The sequence below is a fragment of the Ustilago hordei genome, assembly GCF_900519145.1.
Source record: "Ustilago hordei strain Uho2 genome assembly, contig: UHO2_contig_13, whole genome shotgun sequence".
Classification (NCBI taxonomy): Eukaryota; Fungi; Basidiomycota; class Ustilaginomycetes; order Ustilaginales; family Ustilaginaceae; genus Ustilago; species Ustilago hordei.
The window spans coordinates 134,764-153,432 of NW_024545290.1; the positions used below are offsets into that span (position 1 = coordinate 134,764).

The 18,669-nt window shown below is 53.5% G+C and overlaps 6 protein-coding genes across 6 annotated transcripts; 3 read left to right on the forward strand and 3 right to left on the reverse strand.

The window, feature by feature from the left end:
- Positions 1 to 1,624: 1,624 nt before the first annotated feature.
- UHO2_05304 (uncharacterized protein) lies at positions 1,625 to 4,954 on the reverse strand (the record flags this gene model as incomplete). Its single annotated transcript, XM_041560120.1, has 1 exon — positions 1,625 to 4,954. One exon carries the CDS (start codon positions 4,952 to 4,954, stop codon positions 1,625 to 1,627), a length of 3,330 nt encoding a protein of 1,109 aa, XP_041416054.1.
- A 407-nt stretch (positions 4,955 to 5,361) lies between these two features.
- Positions 5,362 to 6,531, forward strand: UHO2_05305 (uncharacterized protein; the record flags this gene model as incomplete). Its single annotated transcript, XM_041560121.1, has 1 exon — positions 5,362 to 6,531. The coding sequence occupies one exon, from the start codon at positions 5,362 to 5,364 to the stop codon at positions 6,529 to 6,531; it is 1,170 nt and encodes a 389-aa protein (XP_041416055.1).
- A 213-nt stretch (positions 6,532 to 6,744) lies between these two features.
- Positions 6,745 to 7,746, reverse strand: UHO2_05306 (uncharacterized protein; the record flags this gene model as incomplete). Its single annotated transcript, XM_041560122.1, has 1 exon — positions 6,745 to 7,746. The coding sequence occupies one exon, from the start codon at positions 7,744 to 7,746 to the stop codon at positions 6,745 to 6,747; it is 1,002 nt and encodes a 333-aa protein (XP_041416056.1).
- A 792-nt stretch (positions 7,747 to 8,538) lies between these two features.
- UHO2_05307 (uncharacterized protein) lies at positions 8,539 to 9,078 on the forward strand (the record flags this gene model as incomplete). The annotated part of the gene is made up of 1 exon (XM_041560123.1): positions 8,539 to 9,078. One exon carries the CDS (start codon positions 8,539 to 8,541, stop codon positions 9,076 to 9,078), a length of 540 nt encoding a protein of 179 aa, XP_041416057.1.
- Positions 9,079 to 9,179: 101 nt separating this feature from the next.
- Positions 9,180 to 14,012, reverse strand: UHO2_05308 (uncharacterized protein; the record flags this gene model as incomplete). Its single annotated transcript, XM_041560124.1, has 1 exon — positions 9,180 to 14,012. One exon carries the CDS (start codon positions 14,010 to 14,012, stop codon positions 9,180 to 9,182), a length of 4,833 nt encoding a protein of 1,610 aa, XP_041416058.1.
- Positions 14,013 to 14,867: 855 nt separating this feature from the next.
- UHO2_05309 (uncharacterized protein) lies at positions 14,868 to 17,735 on the forward strand (the record flags this gene model as incomplete). Its single annotated transcript, XM_041560125.1, has 1 exon — positions 14,868 to 17,735. One exon carries the CDS (start codon positions 14,868 to 14,870, stop codon positions 17,733 to 17,735), a length of 2,868 nt encoding a protein of 955 aa, XP_041416059.1.
- Between the last annotated feature and the right edge of the window lie 934 nt (positions 17,736 to 18,669).

Sequence of the window (18,669 nt, forward strand, 5' to 3'; positions counted from 1 at the left end):
CATCGACATCACCAATCTCATCACCAACACCATCAACCTCATCATCATCAACACTCACACCAGACCTTGGTGTCATCATAACATTGATATTGATCGTGCTGAGCTACCCCTGAACGGAGTGTCCACAGAGGTCAGCCGAAACCTACAATAGTATATACAACGAACACCACCTGTTGTCACTGCACAACTTGATAGTCACCGATACTGAGACAATAGCTGTCGCACAGTTTGATAGTCACCGAGTATCTCGACAGACCGACCTGGGTTTCAGGTGCGAGACCCCTGACAACTTGTTGTCAACACTCAGAGTGATGTTTATCTTGAATGCTGCTGCTTGGATCATGTATGGCCAGAATCTCTTTGGCAATCTCCTCTGTGTTAACAGCATCCACATCTTCTCTCCAAGGCTCCTGTTCATTCCCTCCACCCATCCATTTTGTCTGCTGTTGTATCCCACTGTAGTTTGCCATTGTATCCATTTACTGTACATCCATTCCAAAGCTTCATTGGTTCTCCACTCTGTTCCTTGGTCTGATTGTATGGCCTTTAGCTCCCTTCCTGTCTGTGTTTCAAGGAATGTGACTATCTTCTTGAGCTGTGTGAATGCATGGCTTTTCTTTAATAGTGGTTGAATGCACACATACTTGCTGTGATCATCCACAAGCACCAGTGTACACAGATGCTCTGTCACATGAGAGGAGTCAATGATCAGGTCAATGTGGATGAGATCCAGGGGTCTGGTGGCTCTATTGTCACTACCTTGCCCCATCTGCACACTTGTGCCCTTGGATTGTTTGCACTGCTCACATGTCAGAGCAGTGTTTGGATCCAATTCCATGATATGCTTATCTTTTAGTTTGTCTGTGATTGCCTTGGATTTGTCTCTTCCTGGGTGTCTGAGATGCTCATGCCATAATTGTTGTTTTGAAACCTTTGGTTCATTCTTAATATGCTTGAACTCCTCATCAACACCATCAAATAATGGTGTTGATGTGGTCATTGCACTATCTTGCCATGTATTGCCTCAGAACTCCAATAGTCCTCACTTGTGATTCTTTGCAATTTTAAGTGTCATGCTGTTTGTTATTTTTGTAATGCTTGGTATTTTATGGTGTGAACCTAAATGACAAATGCATATATATACCTTGTTGCCACCTTGGTCATATTTGAGCCAGGATGAGTCACTTCCTTTGTACCCCCTGTGTTGCTACTTCATGTGGTGCCCCTGAGCCATTGCTATGACAACCTTCATGTGTTTTATTGTGTCTCTTGCTTATGCATGCACTTGGTCCCTTGGTGTCTCGGCTGTAACTCATGCATCCCTCTTGAGATGCCAACGCATCTTCAACTTCATGTCAGGAGCAAGAAGGCAGGCAAACCATGATCGGCCGTAAGGGTCAACATTTCCAATCAGAGCCGATCGAACCAACGCAGCAAGGGCATTAGGAATTTGCAATTTGCCCAAGCAAGAAAACAAGGGTTCAGTCAGGTCAAATCTACTGCCTGAGAATCGATCTGATTTGCTGCTGGCTTAGGTTGCCCGATAAGATGCACCAGGGGCTGCTGCGTTTGTGACAACGCTCAGCTCCAGGATTGCGATCCATGGCGACGCTCAACACCATCGTCAGAACTCAAATTCATCATCGATAGCCGGCTTAATCGACTCCAGCTTCCTACCTGCCTCTTGATCGCTGCCTCCCATCTCATCAGCCCCTTTGCCTTCTCCCTCACCCTCCCCCTCACCCTCTCCCGGAGCTGGCGCTGCCTTCTGTTGCTCAAAGTACATCTTGGCCAGCATTGCAGGTGTACTCGCTTGTTCAATCGTCTTGTCTTCTCTCCTCTTCATGAATCTAGGGAACCTGATCGAAAGTCCTCTCTCCTCGCTCACCAGCCCGATCGCAGCAGTGTAGTTGGGACTGATGGTTACATCTGCTCCTCGAAGCTCCCATACCTCGCTCGGCTTCCACCACACATCTGGCCAAAGATTGCCTGTCTCGAGCTCGATACCAAAGGCTGAGGGCTCTCCCCAGCGTGCGCGAACGCAGGTCTCGGATCCTTCAGCATACCGAACATTGAGGTCTTTGTAGAACGCATCAGTGAAGCCTGAGATGCACTTGCACACTGCTTGCAACACACCTGTTTCCGGATCGTAGAGAGCGAGCAGGATGGGAGACCACCAGGTCGCTTTACGCCCCATACCATGCCATGCACCGATGGGAACAAGGTCCAAAGAGTCGCCAAGTCCGTCGACATAGTCCTTCTTGACTTTGAGCCATGATTCGCAGCGCTTGTCCGGCTCGTAGGTAGATAGCAGTGCTTTACCTCTGCCGTTGACGCCCTTTTCGACTTCAGCTGGAACGAGCGGATTGCTTCCGTTGCCACCGTTGCGCTCACTATTCTTGCTGCCGCCGTCATCTAGTGTCTGCACGGCTTCATCTTCGTTGTCCATCGCCAAGTCGTCATCGACCACATCCGCAAGTTTGTGAAGTTTGTTTGGAGCTAGTCCATCTTCACCGACATCAGTCCCATCTCCAAACTCGCCCGCATCAGCATCGTCCTCACCATCTTTTCTGTCCACTGGAGCCTCCCAGTGATGATCGAGCGACTTGACCATGATGCCTTCACACTTGTACTCCTGTGCCTGGCTGAAGAAGCGGGCTACATCGTCAGGGTCTGTACTCTCGCAGGATTGAACATGTGCAAATCGTGCAATCAGCGGACTTTGTGGCGACAAAGGCAAGAAACGGCTATGAAGCAGGTTGCGTCGTGTCCGGAACGAAGATTTGAGCAATGACTCGCCATCCAAGTACATGAGATCGAACGCAAACACGCCAACCTTGACCTTGATATCGTGCAGATTGACGTCCTTGCGGCTTCGATTCGCCAGAGTCTGGAATGGTAGCAATCGACCATCGAGATCCATGGCGACAACTTCGGCATCCATAATGAACGACGTTATTGGTTCTCCCTTTCCGTCCTCCGTCGGGCATTTCAATTCGTCCGCTTCCGCCACGGTTCCATCTGATTGAAGCTTCGTCGAGGACGCTGCAGCATCCACAAAAGCGCTTGCTCCGATGTTGGCATTCGACTCGCTCTCTTGTCCCATCAAGATCGGCACCATATCTGTAATATCTGGATACTTGTCCGTCATTTCTTCAAGATGTCGGCTGAAGAGTCGCACGTAAACTTGGCCATTCTTGCCGACCCACTTTCCAAACTTGGCACCACCATTGCTTGCCGCAGTCTCCTCTTTGACACTTCGACGCGCTTCCGGTCCTGCGCTTCTAGGCACGTAGATAGCATGGATCTGACACCGCTGTCCATCGTACTTGAATTCGGAGACGAAAGCTCTGGGTCCTAGCTTCTCGTGCATGGCACCGAGCGAGCGGGTAATTGAGCCAAGCATTGGAGAGATAGGTGTACCGACCCGTAGCGGCACGTGCTCTGAGAGACCTGCAAGCCCATACTGGACCAAGGACGGAACGATGAGACCGAAGTTGGGATGTCGTGCTCGTACTTCCCGTACTAGCTTCTCTGCTCTTGCCAGACGCTCCATCAATGCGAGACGATTTGGGTCCTGTCTTTCTTTCGGCTTGGTCGCGTTCGCCAGAATGCCTTTTCGCTCGTGCGGGTAGACTAGTAGCAATGCCGCCCTCTCCTTCTCCCTCTGGGTACTTGGCTTGACCACAGGCGCCTTCTCTTCCACCAGTGCAAAGGTCCGAGCCAAAGCCGTAGCAATCGTCGTCCGCACTGCTTGAATCCGCAGATGGCTGATGAAAGTCCGCACAAGGAAACGTGTCTCTTCTCCACGACTGGCAACAAGCAGCTTAGTCACGTACCCGAGCTTCTGGCTCGCACTACCTTGACCACTCAGTCGAGCGATGCTGTGAAGGTTTGAGAACAGCCTCTGCACAGTGATAGGAGCCGGACGCACTAGAGCTTTGACGTCCTTCTTCGCCTCATATGCCACATCACCAGGATCGCCCGTCTTGTCCCAAGCCTGCTTCATGAAGCGAGCAGACTTGTTAGTGACAGATTTGATAGCTTTGTTGATGATCGATCCGCCCAGACCGAGCTCGACGCCATCGTAGGGTGGAGCGATGTGGTTGCTCACCAAATACACCGTTGGTAGCAGTGAGTCCGGATCGTGAGCTCGAACCGTTCGCAAAAGATTTGTGAGGAGCGTTGTGATGGTGAGACGTGAGCGGGTGGCTGTGATCGTCACAAATGCGTGTGTAAGCAGCGCATACGGTGTCGTTGGCGTGAGTTCTCCGCCCTTGCCTACGATGGTCGGCCAGATCGATGTATCGACAGCCCAAGGATCGAAAACAAATATGTCATCGCCGAGAGGAATGGCTTGTATCGATGCGTCCAAAGCGGCCAGATCGACGGTTTTCGGAGTTGGAAGAGACTTGTTGCTTGGTGAAGAGGGTGTCGAAGGAGCCTTCTTGCGGGGAAAGAATGGAGTGGAAAGATCCTCTCTTGTCGGAGATGAGGGCGTCCGTGAAGGTGTCCTTCTCCGTGACGGGACGAAAGAACCAGCTTGGTTGGAGCCATTCAAATCGTTACTGCTTTGGATTGTCTCTCCCGACCACTCTGAGTGCAAGCGTCTGGCCATCTCCTCGTCCTCCTGCATGCGAGCTCTGTACTCCTCGACCGAGACAGCCGTATCCTGAGCTGCCAGTTGAACTGCAAATGCAGCGTCATCTGCCTCCTGCGTCCCGATAGCCTTCACATGCTCATCTTCGTCCAAGTTGATAGTGATCTGCTTCTGCTTCTGCTTCGCTTTAGCTAAATTCCGTGTGGGTAATGTCGGCTCTGTAGTGAGCGTGGCCTCTGATGAGGTTGAGGGGCTGGTGAAGAACGAAGTCAAGGCTGACTGCTGCCCACTCTTCTGCTTTTTTGTAGGTGTCGAGGCTTGTGATGGCCCATGAGAGCGCTTCTTAGGCGGCATGATGAGCGCCAACTGCTATCGGCAGTGTCGAACAGCGTCCATCGAGTCTAGATGAATATGTGGGCAGGTCCCGGGGAAAGGAGTACAAGGTCTTTTGCTCTATAGGCTGCACAGCCGCATGGGACCCTTGGAGACTATTGGCACCACGCAAAGGGTGTTGATGGTGGAAAAGACGGATGGAGGAGTGTGGTTTGAGTGAGCTTCAAGCTGGGAAGGTCGTTCAAGACCCCAAGACCCTTATGAATGGAGAATGTGGAGGCTGAGCCACGGGGGAAAATGCTCGGAAGTCGGAAGTGACAGCCACGCTTGAACAGCTTCTTCCCGCTCAACATGTGATGCTTCCGACTCACACATTCCCCCCCAACTTCGGCTCCTCTCAGGCCTTCAACAGGACCATGTCGCCCACCATGGCTTCGCATCAAGCTCTCAGAGCTGTGCCTCGAGCTGCCAGCGCCGCACCATCGACGCTGCCACCTTCGACCACACGGTCCGTATGGCCGCTCGCAGGACCATCGAGACGACCCTTCTGCTCAAGTACTACCTACCGGTCTCACGAGAACCCTCTCGGCCTACCACGCAACAACCAAGGCATACCTCCGACCATGCCTCGCCGAGGTTCCGGCCCACCACAGCCACGTCGTATCCCCAATGTCAAACACATCATCTGCGTCTCGTCCGGCAAAGGCGGTGTCGGAAAGTCGACCATTTCCGCCAACCTTGCCGCCGCACTCTCGCTCACACAGCCCTCCTCGTCATCACGAAAGCCGAGAGTAGGCCTGTTAGACCTCGACATCTTTGGACCGAGCGTACCCAAGCTCATGGGATTGGAAGGCATGGGAGAGCCAGAATTGACATCCTACGGCGGATTAATACCGATGAAGAATCACGGTGTCAGCTGTATGTCTATGGGCTTCTTACTCGGCAACAACGCTCCCCGCTCCACCGCAGCAGGGGATGAGGCTGTGGAGGAAGAAGAAAGAGTGGTAGCTTGGAGAGGAATGATGGTGATGAAAGCTACTCAACAATTGTTATTTGACGTTGATTGGAGGCTGAATCCTCACGCACCGGCACCTTCTGCACCTCCGACCGAGATCGACACTTTGAACGGACCACTGGACGTTCTTGTGATTGACATGCCACCAGGTACAGGAGACGTCGCTCTCTCGCTAGCTCAACTCGTCAAAGTGGATCAGGCGCTTATTGTCACCACCCCGCAAGAAGTCGCACTGCTGGATGCGAAAAAGGGCGTTAGCATGTTCAAGAAGACCAATGTTCCGATCGCAGGCTTGGTGCTGAATATGAGCCACTTCATAAGCCCAGATACAGGTAGAACTTTTGAGCTATTTGGCAAGTCGACAGCGGTGGAGCAGTATGCGGCGAGAGAAAAGTTAGATGTGTTGGCAAGGATACCGCTGCAGCCGCAGTTGAGTGCAGGTGGGGACGAGGGGATACCTGTAACGCTGAGAGACAAGTTGCCGACGTTTGAAACGGAGAAGCCAGGGTCAGAGCAGCCGAATCACATCCGAACAGCGTTCCTTGAGCTCTCTCAGAAGATGTGGTCTCGATTAGGGCAGTAAGGGCAACAGCTCTGTATACATAGTATGCATCCAATCTAGCTGGAATCAGTAGCTGCTCTCAACCCGCACACACGCGAGTTAATCGTCTATATGCTCAAGATATGGAATTGAACCTTGAACAAGCTTCAAACGCCGGAACATCAATGACGGTCAGATGGAATGCAATGCAATGATCGACCGAAGACCGAACCTTGTTCTCCCGCACCCTCGACACTAAGCCCTGGCAGGAGTAACACGAGCCTGCCTCTCAAAACCTCTCTCCAACTCCAATGCCTCCTTCAACTCGCTCTCCAACATGGCCAAAACCTCCTTACTTGCTGGTTGCAACGGCATCCTACAGTTACCCATCTCATAGTACCACCTTGCCAAAGCGCACTTTGTACCGGGGATACCAGCCTTGAACATGGCCCAATCGGCATGGCTAACCACCTTTTGCAGTTCCTGGGCCTGAGCGAACTTCTCCCAGTCCTTCTGCTCCAGTGCCTCGTTTGTGAGGGTATGCAGATGAACGAGGGTTCTGGGAATGATGTTACCAGATCCAGCAATAACTCCATTAAACCCAGCGGACATGGAAGGGAGAATGATGTCTGCGAAACCAGACCAGACGTGGAAACCGGGACGCTTGATTGCGGCAGCTACACGACCACCTTTACCGACGCTGGCGCAGGTGAGCTTTGCACCGCAGATGTTAGGGTGTTGGGAGATGGAGATGATAAGGTCAGAGTCGAGATCGATGCCGCCAACGCATGCGGGGAAGTTGTAGATCATGACTGGAATAGGGGATTTGTCGGCGACAGAGGTGAAGAATTGTTGCATTGCAGCACGGTCTTTGCCGAGACCTCCGGCGAAGTAGCCAGGGAGAATGACGATCGCTGCATCTGCACCGGCACTAGCTGCATCGATGCAGTTAGCGGCCGTCTCCTTGGCGGAACCGACACCAGTTCCGGCGATGATCTGGGTAGAGGAGAGACCAGCTTCGGAAAGGTATTGACGAGCAGAGGCGACAAGTTCGTGTCGTTCAGAGGAAGACAGGTGGATAGCTTCGCCGTTGGTACCCATGATCACGAGACCAGAGCCAGCAGAGGCGATGCGGAGAACGTGCTTCTTCCAGGCAGCATAGTCGATTTCTTCATTCGAGTCGAAGGGGGTAGCGAGAGGGGTCCAGACGCCAGCCTTGAGTGGGGTTGGTTGGTAGCCGCTGGTTGTTTGCGTCATTTTCGGAGGGCGAGTATGGATGGTGTTGGATGCAGATGTCCAGGATGATAACGGAGAAGATGTTATAGAGGAAAAGATTGTGAGGAGGCTTGACTATATAACACCTGAGCGCGGGGTGGAGGAGGACCAAGTCTGCTGGACCTAGAGAGGACCGGACCGACCTCAACCCGCAGCCGCAACACTAGCAGAGATCCAAGCGTGGGACCTCGGTCAACCTCGACAGATTTGGTGTGGCTCGCCAACGTGCTATCATCATCAGACGAACCCGCGCCTTTTCCGCCCAAGCCTCCCCTACCCAATGCTCATTCTTCATCCGGCGTTTCGATCCTTTGCGGTTGAGTCCTCTTGACGGTTTGTCGATGGTCATGACAAGATACCGTCCTAGCCAGCCACAGGTGGCGTGGGGAACAGAGACATTTAGACAACCGAGTTATTACCCGATTCCGTTCCTGAAGTGTCCTCTGCCCGTGGGTTCTTTGTTGTAGCTAGCCCACCAACGCTGGTCCCTTCTGTGTGGAACTATGGCTACACAAAAGATGGTGGGCTGGCTGGTGTCCCCCCACGCCGACGAATATCAGACGCGGAAGGCAAGTGCGGGGAATAGCGCCGCGTTCCCCCACAGTGACCGATTTTCTTGGGCAATGCCTAGGGATACCGGCCGAGAAGAAGAAAAGGTGGAGCATAGGCAAACGATTGCTATCCGAGTAACCGGTCGTCATCATCAAGACCAACACTTCTGACACCAACACCATTTTCCCCGCATCCTTCGCTCCTCCACTCCTCGCTGTCACAATGACCATCAGCCAACCTTCAGCATGTCTCCGATTCGTTCAACGCATATGTCGCGGCTTCCAATCGTTCTCAGGCCATGACTCTGTCACTATCCATCAGCTTCAAATCAATAAAGCCACTCCCGGGCGGATTTCAGGCTCTTTTCAGATCGGTTCTCACAACCTCAATCGCCTCGGAACCCTGCATGGCGGATGTATTGCAACATTGACCGACACAATAGGTTCGCTTGCTATCGCTTCCAAAGGCCTCTATTCGACAGGGGTGAGCACAGATATCAACACAACTTACGTCAAGTCTGGTGGAGGGAAAGGCGAAACGGTGAATGTAAACGGTCAGGTGGTTAGTATGGGCAAGACGCTGGCTTTCACTAGAATGGAGATTCGACATCCCCTTACAGATGCATTGTTGGCCTATGGCTCACATACAAAGTTCATCGGTAGGGCGATGGGCCATCCTGAGAACGTCGAATTCGATCAAGAGGGATTGCAAGTGGTACAAGGGAAACAGCCAGAAGAGTGGGGTGAGGAACACAGCATCTAATCACGCGCACATACACACCCAACGCAATGCAAGCACTTTTAGTAACGTCTTTCACCCGTGTTGCTGCATGGCAGCATCTATTGCCAAGGGAAAGTACGAGTCTAAGGGAGAAGCAACACCCATCTTCCGTCAACGAACTTTTGTTTGGCCTTAATCGCAGGCAATTGCCACCCCAATCCGCCAGCCATACCATCATTCTCACTTCCCACAGCATACCTCGGTGTCACAAGCACATCTCTTGTCGACTCGCCAGCTTTCTGTTGACCCGCCTTCACCGCCTGCAGATTCTCCTTCAACTTGTCCAACTCCCCACTACCAGCAACAGGAGTCGGCTTGCTGAACGTGCACAGCGCTTTACCCAACCTAGCTAGCCAAACCGGGTTGATCTTCGTCAGAGTCTTCAACCAGACTGTTTCTCCTGCGCCTGCTTCTTCTTCCTCGATCGTCTTGGCGAATTTCGAGTTACTCTTCTGCACCTCGGAGAACACGACCCAGGAAGGAGGAGTTGTGTGGTAGAAAGAAGAAGTCGGGTGGATGAAGGCGAATCCGGGTACACCCATGCCTTTGTAGGGCACTCCGCGGGTGGACTGCATTCTGTCTCCACCGCCTTTGGTGCGAAGACGGTAAAGCATCTGGTTGGTGCGTTCGTCAGAGTTGACTACGGACGATGAAACGACACTTTCGTTTGAGATGAGATCAGCTCGGACTGCGACCTGGTCGATGTAGGCTGATGCGATAAGCTGGCGGATCACTTTGAGTTGCGCTTCGTTCGGTGGTGCCAGCTTGGGATTAGAAAGCGAGGAGGAAAGGTCCGGGAAAGTGGAGCAGATGAGACTGCAGAGTTGAGCACGAAGCTTGTGGATTTCTTCCATGGCTTTCGGTCTGAGAAAGTTCTTGTCACAAAACGAAAGGCTTCCTCCAGCATACTCGTACGCTCCCACCACGCTCAGCAGGCGGAACGTGTCGGAAAGTCCAGCTCCAAGCGCCTCGAACTTTCTCATGGTGGCAAAGTACTTTGCACGTCTTGCTTTGCGTCGTTCCTGGTCCAATTTTTCGCTGTTAGTGAGATGCTGTAGTTCGGAACCAAGTTCTTCGTCACCGTCCATCTTACCAAATGCTCGATCGTAGTCGTCTCGGTCGCCACCCTCACCACCTTCAGCATCTGCATTCTTCGCTCTGCGCTCCCCATACTCCTCCTCGATCAACTGCTCGCGAATGAAAGGATCGCCAATACTCAACGCAGCGACCATAGCCACAATGTACGGCAAACAACCATGCTGCTGCCCTTGCGCCAGCATCTTTCCATATCTCGGCGAGACGGGGAACAGTGTCATTGTTCGACCCAGCTCCGTAACTTGAGCGTGATTGAGCTTGCGTTTGTTCTTCCCGATACTGACTGAAGCGACAGCGGGAGCCTCAAGCGCACCGAGGTGAGTAAGAATCTGTTCTGCTTTCTTGAGCGCAATCCTGTCCGGTGGTGTGGGAAAGGGGAAGTTCGCCACATTATCAATGTTCATCGCCTTCATCGACAATACCAGGCCATCCACGGGTGTGCGCAAGATCTCTGGACTGCTGAACTGTGTCAAATGATCTTCGTAAACCGCTGAGGAATAGAGACGGTAACAGTGACCAGGCCCGGTACGACCAGCACGACCCGCTCGTTGGGATGCGGAAGCTTTACTAATCCAAGAGACTTGGTAGGATTGAACACCGCTGATGAGGTCGTACTGGCGTTCTTTGGATCGACCGCAGTCGATGACGTAGCGGATGTTCGGGATGGTGAGAGAGGTTTCGGCGACATTAGTTGCTACTACGACGAGACGAGTGTCGACGGGAGGCGCTTCGAAGATGCGCATTTGCTTTTCGGAGGGGAGAAGAGAGTAGAGTGGTAAGATGTGCATAGGAACGTCAGTGTCGTCCTTGAGCTCGTCGGGGAGGTCATCGTCGTGTCGGGCTTCGGCTTCGCTGTCGCTGCCGCCCGCTTCGTCGTCGGTGTCGAGTGCATCTGGATCGTCTCCATCTGCCATCGCACCATCATCGACATCAGCAGCCAAGTCACGGTCGAGACCAAGATCAACCTCTTCCGCCTCGACATCGCCATCTCGAGCGGTGATGCTGACTTTTTCAGCCTTGCTCTCGCCTCCGTCATCATCGTCATTGTCGGTGCGACGATTCTTGTGTTTGCCCTGCACGCGCTCTCGATCCTTGTTCTTCTGTGCGATCGCCTTTCTTCCGAATCGCTTTTCGAGCTTCTTGCAGACGGTCGTAATCTCCTGTTGACCGGTGAGGAAGATGAGAATGCCTCCTGGTGGCAAGCGCGCGTGGATCTTGGTTGCTTTCTTGATGGACTCGGTGATGTAGTCCTGGACAGTCTTGCGGTTAAAGTGAACCGTAACGGGATGTTGACGTGCTCCGATGTTGATCACTGGAGGGGGGATGGGGAATAGTGTCGTATTCTCCGTGAAGTCAGACACCCGAAGCGTCGCACTCATAATAATAAGCCTTAGCGGTCGCGCATCAGCCACACCTTGCAACCACCTCTTCTCGCGCAACCGCACAACACGGCTAAGCACACCAATCAACACATCTGTGTTGATACTGCGTTCGTGCGCCTCATCGACCATAATAGCGCTGTACTTGGACAGCAAAAAGTCGGTCGCTAGCTCTCGCAACAGGACACCATCGGTCATGAACTTGATCGCTGTATCCGCGCTGACGGTGGCATCGTACCGGATCTGATGCGAAACTCGGTCTGCGAGTAGGCTAAGCTCGGATGCGACACGCTGAGCCATGCTGACGGCAGCAACACGACGTGGTTGGGTGACACCGATCATGCCCGGGTTGAGACTGTTCTTTGAGCCGAAGGCAGCTTCGTAGAGGAACTGAGGTACTTGGGTGGTTTTACCTGAACCGGTCTCACCGCAGATGACGGTGACGGCGTTCTCCATAATGGTGCGCACAATGGTGTCTTCTTCGGCTACGACGGGGAGACGGAGGCGGGCTACGGTGAGCCCTTCGGAGCGTTGAACTTCGACATGGGTCAAGACGTTGGGTGCTGTGGTGCTTGCTGTGCTGGCACCTGGCTTGGAGCTGGAGGCGACGTCGTTAGACTCTGGCTTCCCTTGAGCTTTTTCAGATGCGACAGCAGCCTCGAGCTCAGCATAGTGCTTGGCAGCAAATGCCGAGCGCTGCCGTACATTCTCCTCATCACGACCGAGGGGACCACGTGCAACACCATCCTTGGGCATAATGTCGCCAACCTTGATCTTGAAGCCTGCGACAGGCTCGAGGTTGTAGGCAGTGTCGTCTTCTTGGCCACCGTCTGCCGATTCATTCTTGGCAGCAGCGGGTCCGGCGGAACCTCGGATGCCAAGAGCAGCACGAGCCCAGTCTTTGAAGCCAGAGCTGCGCTTTGTGGTACTGATGCCGCGTCGACGAGAGCGGTACTCTTCGGTAGCCTCTTCATCGTCATCGTCGTCTTGCTCATCGTCATCAAGATCTTCCTCGTTATCTACGACTTGGTCACTGTCAGACGTATCGTCGTCGCTTTCGTCTTCTTCATCTTCATCGTCTTTAGAATCCTCCTGCTCTACCTGCGTGGCATCATCCTTGGACTTGCACTCGCTTGAGTTGGCGGAGGAAGAAGCGTGTGCCTCATTAATTGAAGATGCTCTCGATGGCAACAATCGCCTACGTCGCATAGCTTCCAGGAAGACCGCCTCTTCGTCTTGGTCTGTATCAGGCTCTTCTGAGCCGACGTCCGAGTCGTCTTGGTCCACAGCCTCGTCATCTACGATATCTCGGTCGAGCGGAGCTGCATCCTTCTCATCGTCAGAGTCTTGCTGGTGCCAGCGCGGTCCAGACACGGCAGCCTTTGCGTTGCCTTTGACGTCGACTTGTTGCTGCTGCCCCTGCTCTTGAGCCATTCGCTTCTCCTGGTTTTTCCTCGAGAGGGATGCGCGAGGTGCTGGTCCAATGACATCCTTCTCTATCAATCGGGAGCGGGATGCAGAGGCAGCGACAGAGTCGGACTCGGATTGGGAGCTGTCGAAGCTAGAGTCGCTCTCACCGGCTTGCTGCAATCGAGTGGCGGCGTTGATACGTCGCGTAGTCTTAGGCTTCTTGGTTCGTTTGCGCATAGCGGGCATGATGGGATTGCCATTGGCATCCTTTGCAAGTGTTGGTGCGAGAGCAGAGCCGAGAACGGGAGCCGATGTTGATGAAGCTGTAGTGGTGGCTGCCGGCTGCTTTGACTTGTCGAATAGACTTGCTGCAGCAATGATCCTTGCTCTTCGAGCTGGGTCTTCCTCGACCTCACCGACTGGGCCATGGTCCTCGCCATCGTCCTCTACATCTTCTGGTGGTGTAAAATTGCCCTCATATTGATCATCGTCGGCCTCACTGTATGCTTTGTCATGATGGATATCATCAAGATCAGCATCATCGTCATCTTCCTCGATCTGCATAGCAGCACCATTCATGGTTTTCCTGCGTCGCTTTGCACTCCTGTCGGCCTTTTGACCTGCAGTATCTATCCTCTCCTCCATTGTCTTTGCTCTGCCAGTACCTAATGTGGCCGCAGACTTGAGCGTAGTTCGATCGACCTCGGCTGAAGTCTGAGCGAGCTTCTGCATGATCTTGACGCGTTCCTCCTTCTTGAGACGGGAAGCGATGTAGGCATCAAGACGCTTGCGCTTCTTGGAGGACATAGGAGCTGATGCATCCTGACCGGAGGATTCGAGCAGCTCTCTTCTCTGCTGCTCTGCTTGCTTTCGCTGGAGATCCTCTTGGCTACCAGGGACGATGAGCTGTGTGTTGGAGTCGTAGGCATCAGCCTCGCGTTGACGTAGGGAGCGCTTGTTCTTATGGGATGAGCCACCGACGGATGAACGCCGCGCTTTGGCGTTGTATCGCTCTCGGACTGGCTTCTTCATCTTGTGCTGCGAGTCGAGAGGGCGTGGCTGACTACGTAGAGCTAATGGTATCATGAAGAAATGGTTGGTTGCCTTTCAACGTCATTAAAAAAACAAATCGACTCTCTGAGAAATTTTAGCAGTGAGTTTTGATTGCCGGAAGAGGGAGTTGGAGAACCCTTACTTAAAAAATAAAAGGGAAAATAAATGGTCAGAAAAATTCAGGCTGCAAAAAAGGCACGGCAATAGTATCGGGGTATGATATCGGGGTATGATATCGGGGTATCATATCGGGGTATGATATCGGGGTTTGGGGGGTTGTCAAGGGACACTTTTTCACGCGTGTTTGACAGCCAAGATAGGATAAAGTCATCTACGCGAAGCGAAAGAGCAGAGGAATTCGCGCCATCGCTCTTCCCTCAAATTTGGCCGAGCCAGACAGGCGAGTTTTCTTGAAAAGCCAAAAAGAAACCAAAAAAAACCAAGGCAGCTGGCCGCGTGGAGAAACTCAGCCTGGCTTTTGGCATTCGATCATCACCACCTGTCAAGACTCTCATCATCCTTCTTCATCGGCGACCAGCATCTCCCTCTCTCGCCCTTACCTAGCATCCACCAGAAAACGCTGCCCCAAATTGTGCATCCACCAAGCAAGTCACCGATAGCATTCCTCCTGAGCAGCCCCATCGACTTCCGACAGCTATCGATCGATCCCATGATCTAGTTTCCCCGACCGAATCGGATGCCTCGACTGCCTGCCAATCTTGCACAGAGCTGTCGCTATCAGCGCCTTCGATCGCATTATCATACGTTCCCATATCTCACAAGGGATATCTCACAAGCAATATCTCACAAGGGTGACCGCTGGCTCTCGCGCAAATGAACCCTTGCGCCAGCGGACGTGATGGGTTCAGCCGCGATGCGCCCAGTTGGCCGTCTGCAGATCGTCGCCGCTCCCGATCACCACCGCCAACTCGTCTCCATCGAGATCATGATGGGCCTGCGAAGACGCTTCCCAGGAAACCGGTCGCCGCCACCAACACCATCCCGCTCGGCGCTACTGTCGATGCCCACAGCCATAATCATGCCTCGACTTCCAGCTCATCCTCAACGAATGATGGCAGCTCGACGTATGCCCGCCATCCTCCCAAGGAACGTTCCAAGCCAATTGTTCCTCGCACACCCTCAAATGCGGCCGATCCACGAAGCGAGATCGTCAGTAGACTAGCGGGGTCCCCCTCGGAGCGAAACTTGTTCGAACAGATCGAAATCAAGCGCTGGTCCATCTCGGAGGATCGCAAAGAGCTCTCTGACCTTGTCAAAAAGGTCAAGAGCCTCGAGGATTACCTCAACAAGTCCGGCAGTAAGGATACAAAGAACCTCGAAAAATTGACAAGTCACCAGCAGCAACAGCAGCGGCTCCAGCAAAAGATCAAGGTCGACAACGACGAGCTCCATCGCATGAGCATCGACTGGCAATACGATATTACCAAACACTTCTTCCCTGCTCTTCTGGCAGCCGCCACCGTTCCCATCGAGGCCAACATCGATGAGCTTCGATCCAGGACCAAAGCCGATCGCGAAGACGAGCAGAAGCGCTACGACGGAATCGAATCCAAGGCGCGCATCGCCTATGCCGAAACCAACAGGCTGAAGAGCGACATTGCCAAAATCGCCAAGGATGCTTCTGGCGCTATCAGAGATGGCGATCGTCTTCGACAGGACTACACTGATTTTAGCAAGCAGTTGCGCAGGGATGTTGATAAGGACGTGAAGCAAATCATGGACAACCAGCGGCGCATCACGCAAATCGAAAAGGATGTTGCTACTCTTCAGGCCAGAGCAGGTGCTCAGCCCTCTCTTGCTCAGCCCTCTCTTGCTCAGCAGGCATTAGGTGCTTCGACTTCCGCAGCTGCCAACTCTACCGCACCCTCGCGTCTCAGCTCAGCATCGACCTCTCGGCCCCGCGCTGCTTCCCCTCCACAGGATCCTCGCATCCGACCGGCTCCGCGACCCGAAGCCTCTGACGCTGCTTCTACTCCAGCAAGTACATCCACATCTGCACCTGTTCGTACCACCGAGACTGCAACGACCGCAACCAGGCCGGCTACACCTTCAGCTCCAGTCACACAAGCACAATTCCGCAAATGGGAGCGAGACTTCCATCAGAACATCGAACTGCGACTTGAGGAGCTCAAGGATATGGCTGTTGGCGAGGCTGCTTTTGAGAACGATGCACGTATGGATGATCGTCTTCGGGCGCTTGCACGTAGGTGGAAGGAGAAGGCCACCAGAGGTGAATATCTGTCTGGCCAGTCAGCAGCAGAAGGGTCTGGAGCTATCGTCGCCGATGCTGTCATCGGATCTATCGATGCTTTAGCTGCCCTTGCTCCCCAGGGTGTTGCCAGTTGCGCCTCAGAGCCAACGCCGATGGACGTCGAGACGAATGCAGCGCAAGACCGTTTGGCCAGCACAACCAACGGACCGAACTGCGCGCAAGCCACAGAGGGTGCCAGTGCTTCAACGAGCCAAGATGGTCCGAAGTCGCCGGTGCGCACTCATTCAGCATCCGATGTGATTGATGTCTCTACACCACCGGAAGCCACTTCCCAACCGAACGAAACAGCGGCGACGGCGACCTCTACTACGGTAGTGTCGGCCACTGCCGCCACTGCTGAACCAAAAACGAACGAGAATGCAGCAGCTGCCACACAGCAACCGTTCTCAGATGCCACTGACGCAAACGCGGCAGCGACGGCCACCGTTGTTTTGCCCGCCGCAGTCCTCAAGCAGATGCGTACATTGCTAAAGGACCACGCAAGACAGATGGAAGAACTCAAGCACGAGGTCGAAAGATTGCGTACGTCAGAGAAGAGCACATCTCTAGACGAGCTGCTGAATGCGCCTGACAAGCTCAAGCGGCTGGCTGCTGCACTCAAGGTGAGCGGCCTCGACATCCCTGCCGCGATCGGTGCCTTGGCCACACAGCTTGAGGTAGTCATCAACGGTATGCGTGCTGAGATCGCCGACGTGCGGGCTCCGCAGCAGAACCTTGCGGACCAAGTGACAACGCTCGAGACATGGAGGGCCGAGTTTATCGGGACTGTCGACGAACGGGTGCAATGGCTGCAGAAGCAGCTCGAGGTGCTCGATGATCAGTCGTCGTTGCAAGGTGCTTTGTTGGTCAAGCTCGCTGAGCATGCCAACCCGCGTCGACAGCCAGCAGCACCGGCTACACCCACCTTCGGCGCGGTTCAAGCTGCAGCCGCGACGAACACGCGATCGCCTCTCGTCACACACGCAAATCCACAAGCGCAGCAGCAGTTACAACAGCAGCAGCAGCAGCAGTTACAACAGCAGCAGCAGCAGCAGCAATTACCTCAGCGTCCGCACCAGCCTCAACCGCAGCAGCATGGCGGCAACTCGCCGAGCTTGATAATGCGAGCTGCCGCTCAGGCTCTGCCTCAGCAGCAACAGCATCGACCGTCTGGAGACGTAGCGGCAGGAGCCCTTCCTGCGCACATGCATCAGTTGTTGCAGCAGCCGCAGATACAGTCACCACAAGTGCAGCAGCTCATTCACCAGCAGATGCAACAGCCGCTTCCTCAGCCGCTTCCTCAGCAGCAGCAACAACAACAACAACAACAACAACAACAACAACAGAGTCTGGTGTACAACATGCCCCGGCAGCAGCCTCCGGGTCAGTATCAGTACCAAGAGCCCAATCAGCGCAGAGGGCATCCATAGAGCGAACAGTGGTGAGCCTCTGAGGAGTTGCATTGAGTTGATTGCATGGGCAACGATTGTCTCGTATGCTTATTCAACCAGAGTTTCGCTCTCAGGATCTCACACTTTCGAACCACTTTCACAGGAGGGGCGATGTAACAGTAATCCCAGACATTCACTATCATCTTGATCCCCAATGTCTGTGAGTTGCCGATGCGAGAGAGGTTTACATGGCTGCAGACCCTGACGATCTGTCTGGAGCTGAAGGATTGGGCTGTTAAGCCGAGTCGAACTTGCTCTGGGCATCTGGAATGAAATTAAACCTCAAAGGCGGACCCGAGAGCTTTTTGGAAAAGTTCCCACGATGAGCGTCTCACTTGCGCCAAATCCTGGTCAAATTGCAGCACTGCCAGAAGGGCGAGGAGATTGTATTTCTCGAATTTCGTTTCGTCTGCCGTGGAGTATTTGAAAAGCTCTAGTGAAGCGCAGGTAGTGAATACAAGTTTGGGAGCTGGACTGAACCTTTGAACCGTGTAACTGCCTGTCTGCTGCCTAAAATTCTCAACTGCGCTTGCAAGAGACTTTGGCGGAATTGCCAAGTTGGAATGGCCATCCAAGACTTGGAATTCGAGATTCGCTCAGAAAGCAGCAGCCGGAGAACTTCGAGGCAGCGTAGCGCGTTAAGCCGCGAGCACTCTTCTCACCGTCACCTTTGCCTTCTCCTCAAGACACATACATCGCCCATCATGCCGAAGTACGTATCAGCTACAACGAAGGAGCATCACCAACAACACCTACAGAGCATATCCCCGTCGCACAGCATCCAGCATTCCAACAGCCAGTATCGATCGACCGACCAACAACTTAGCAACAGTATCCAGGCCGACAGCATGACATTTTCGATTCAATGTACAACGGACAGCAACTGGCATCTCATTACCAATACGTAGCAGCG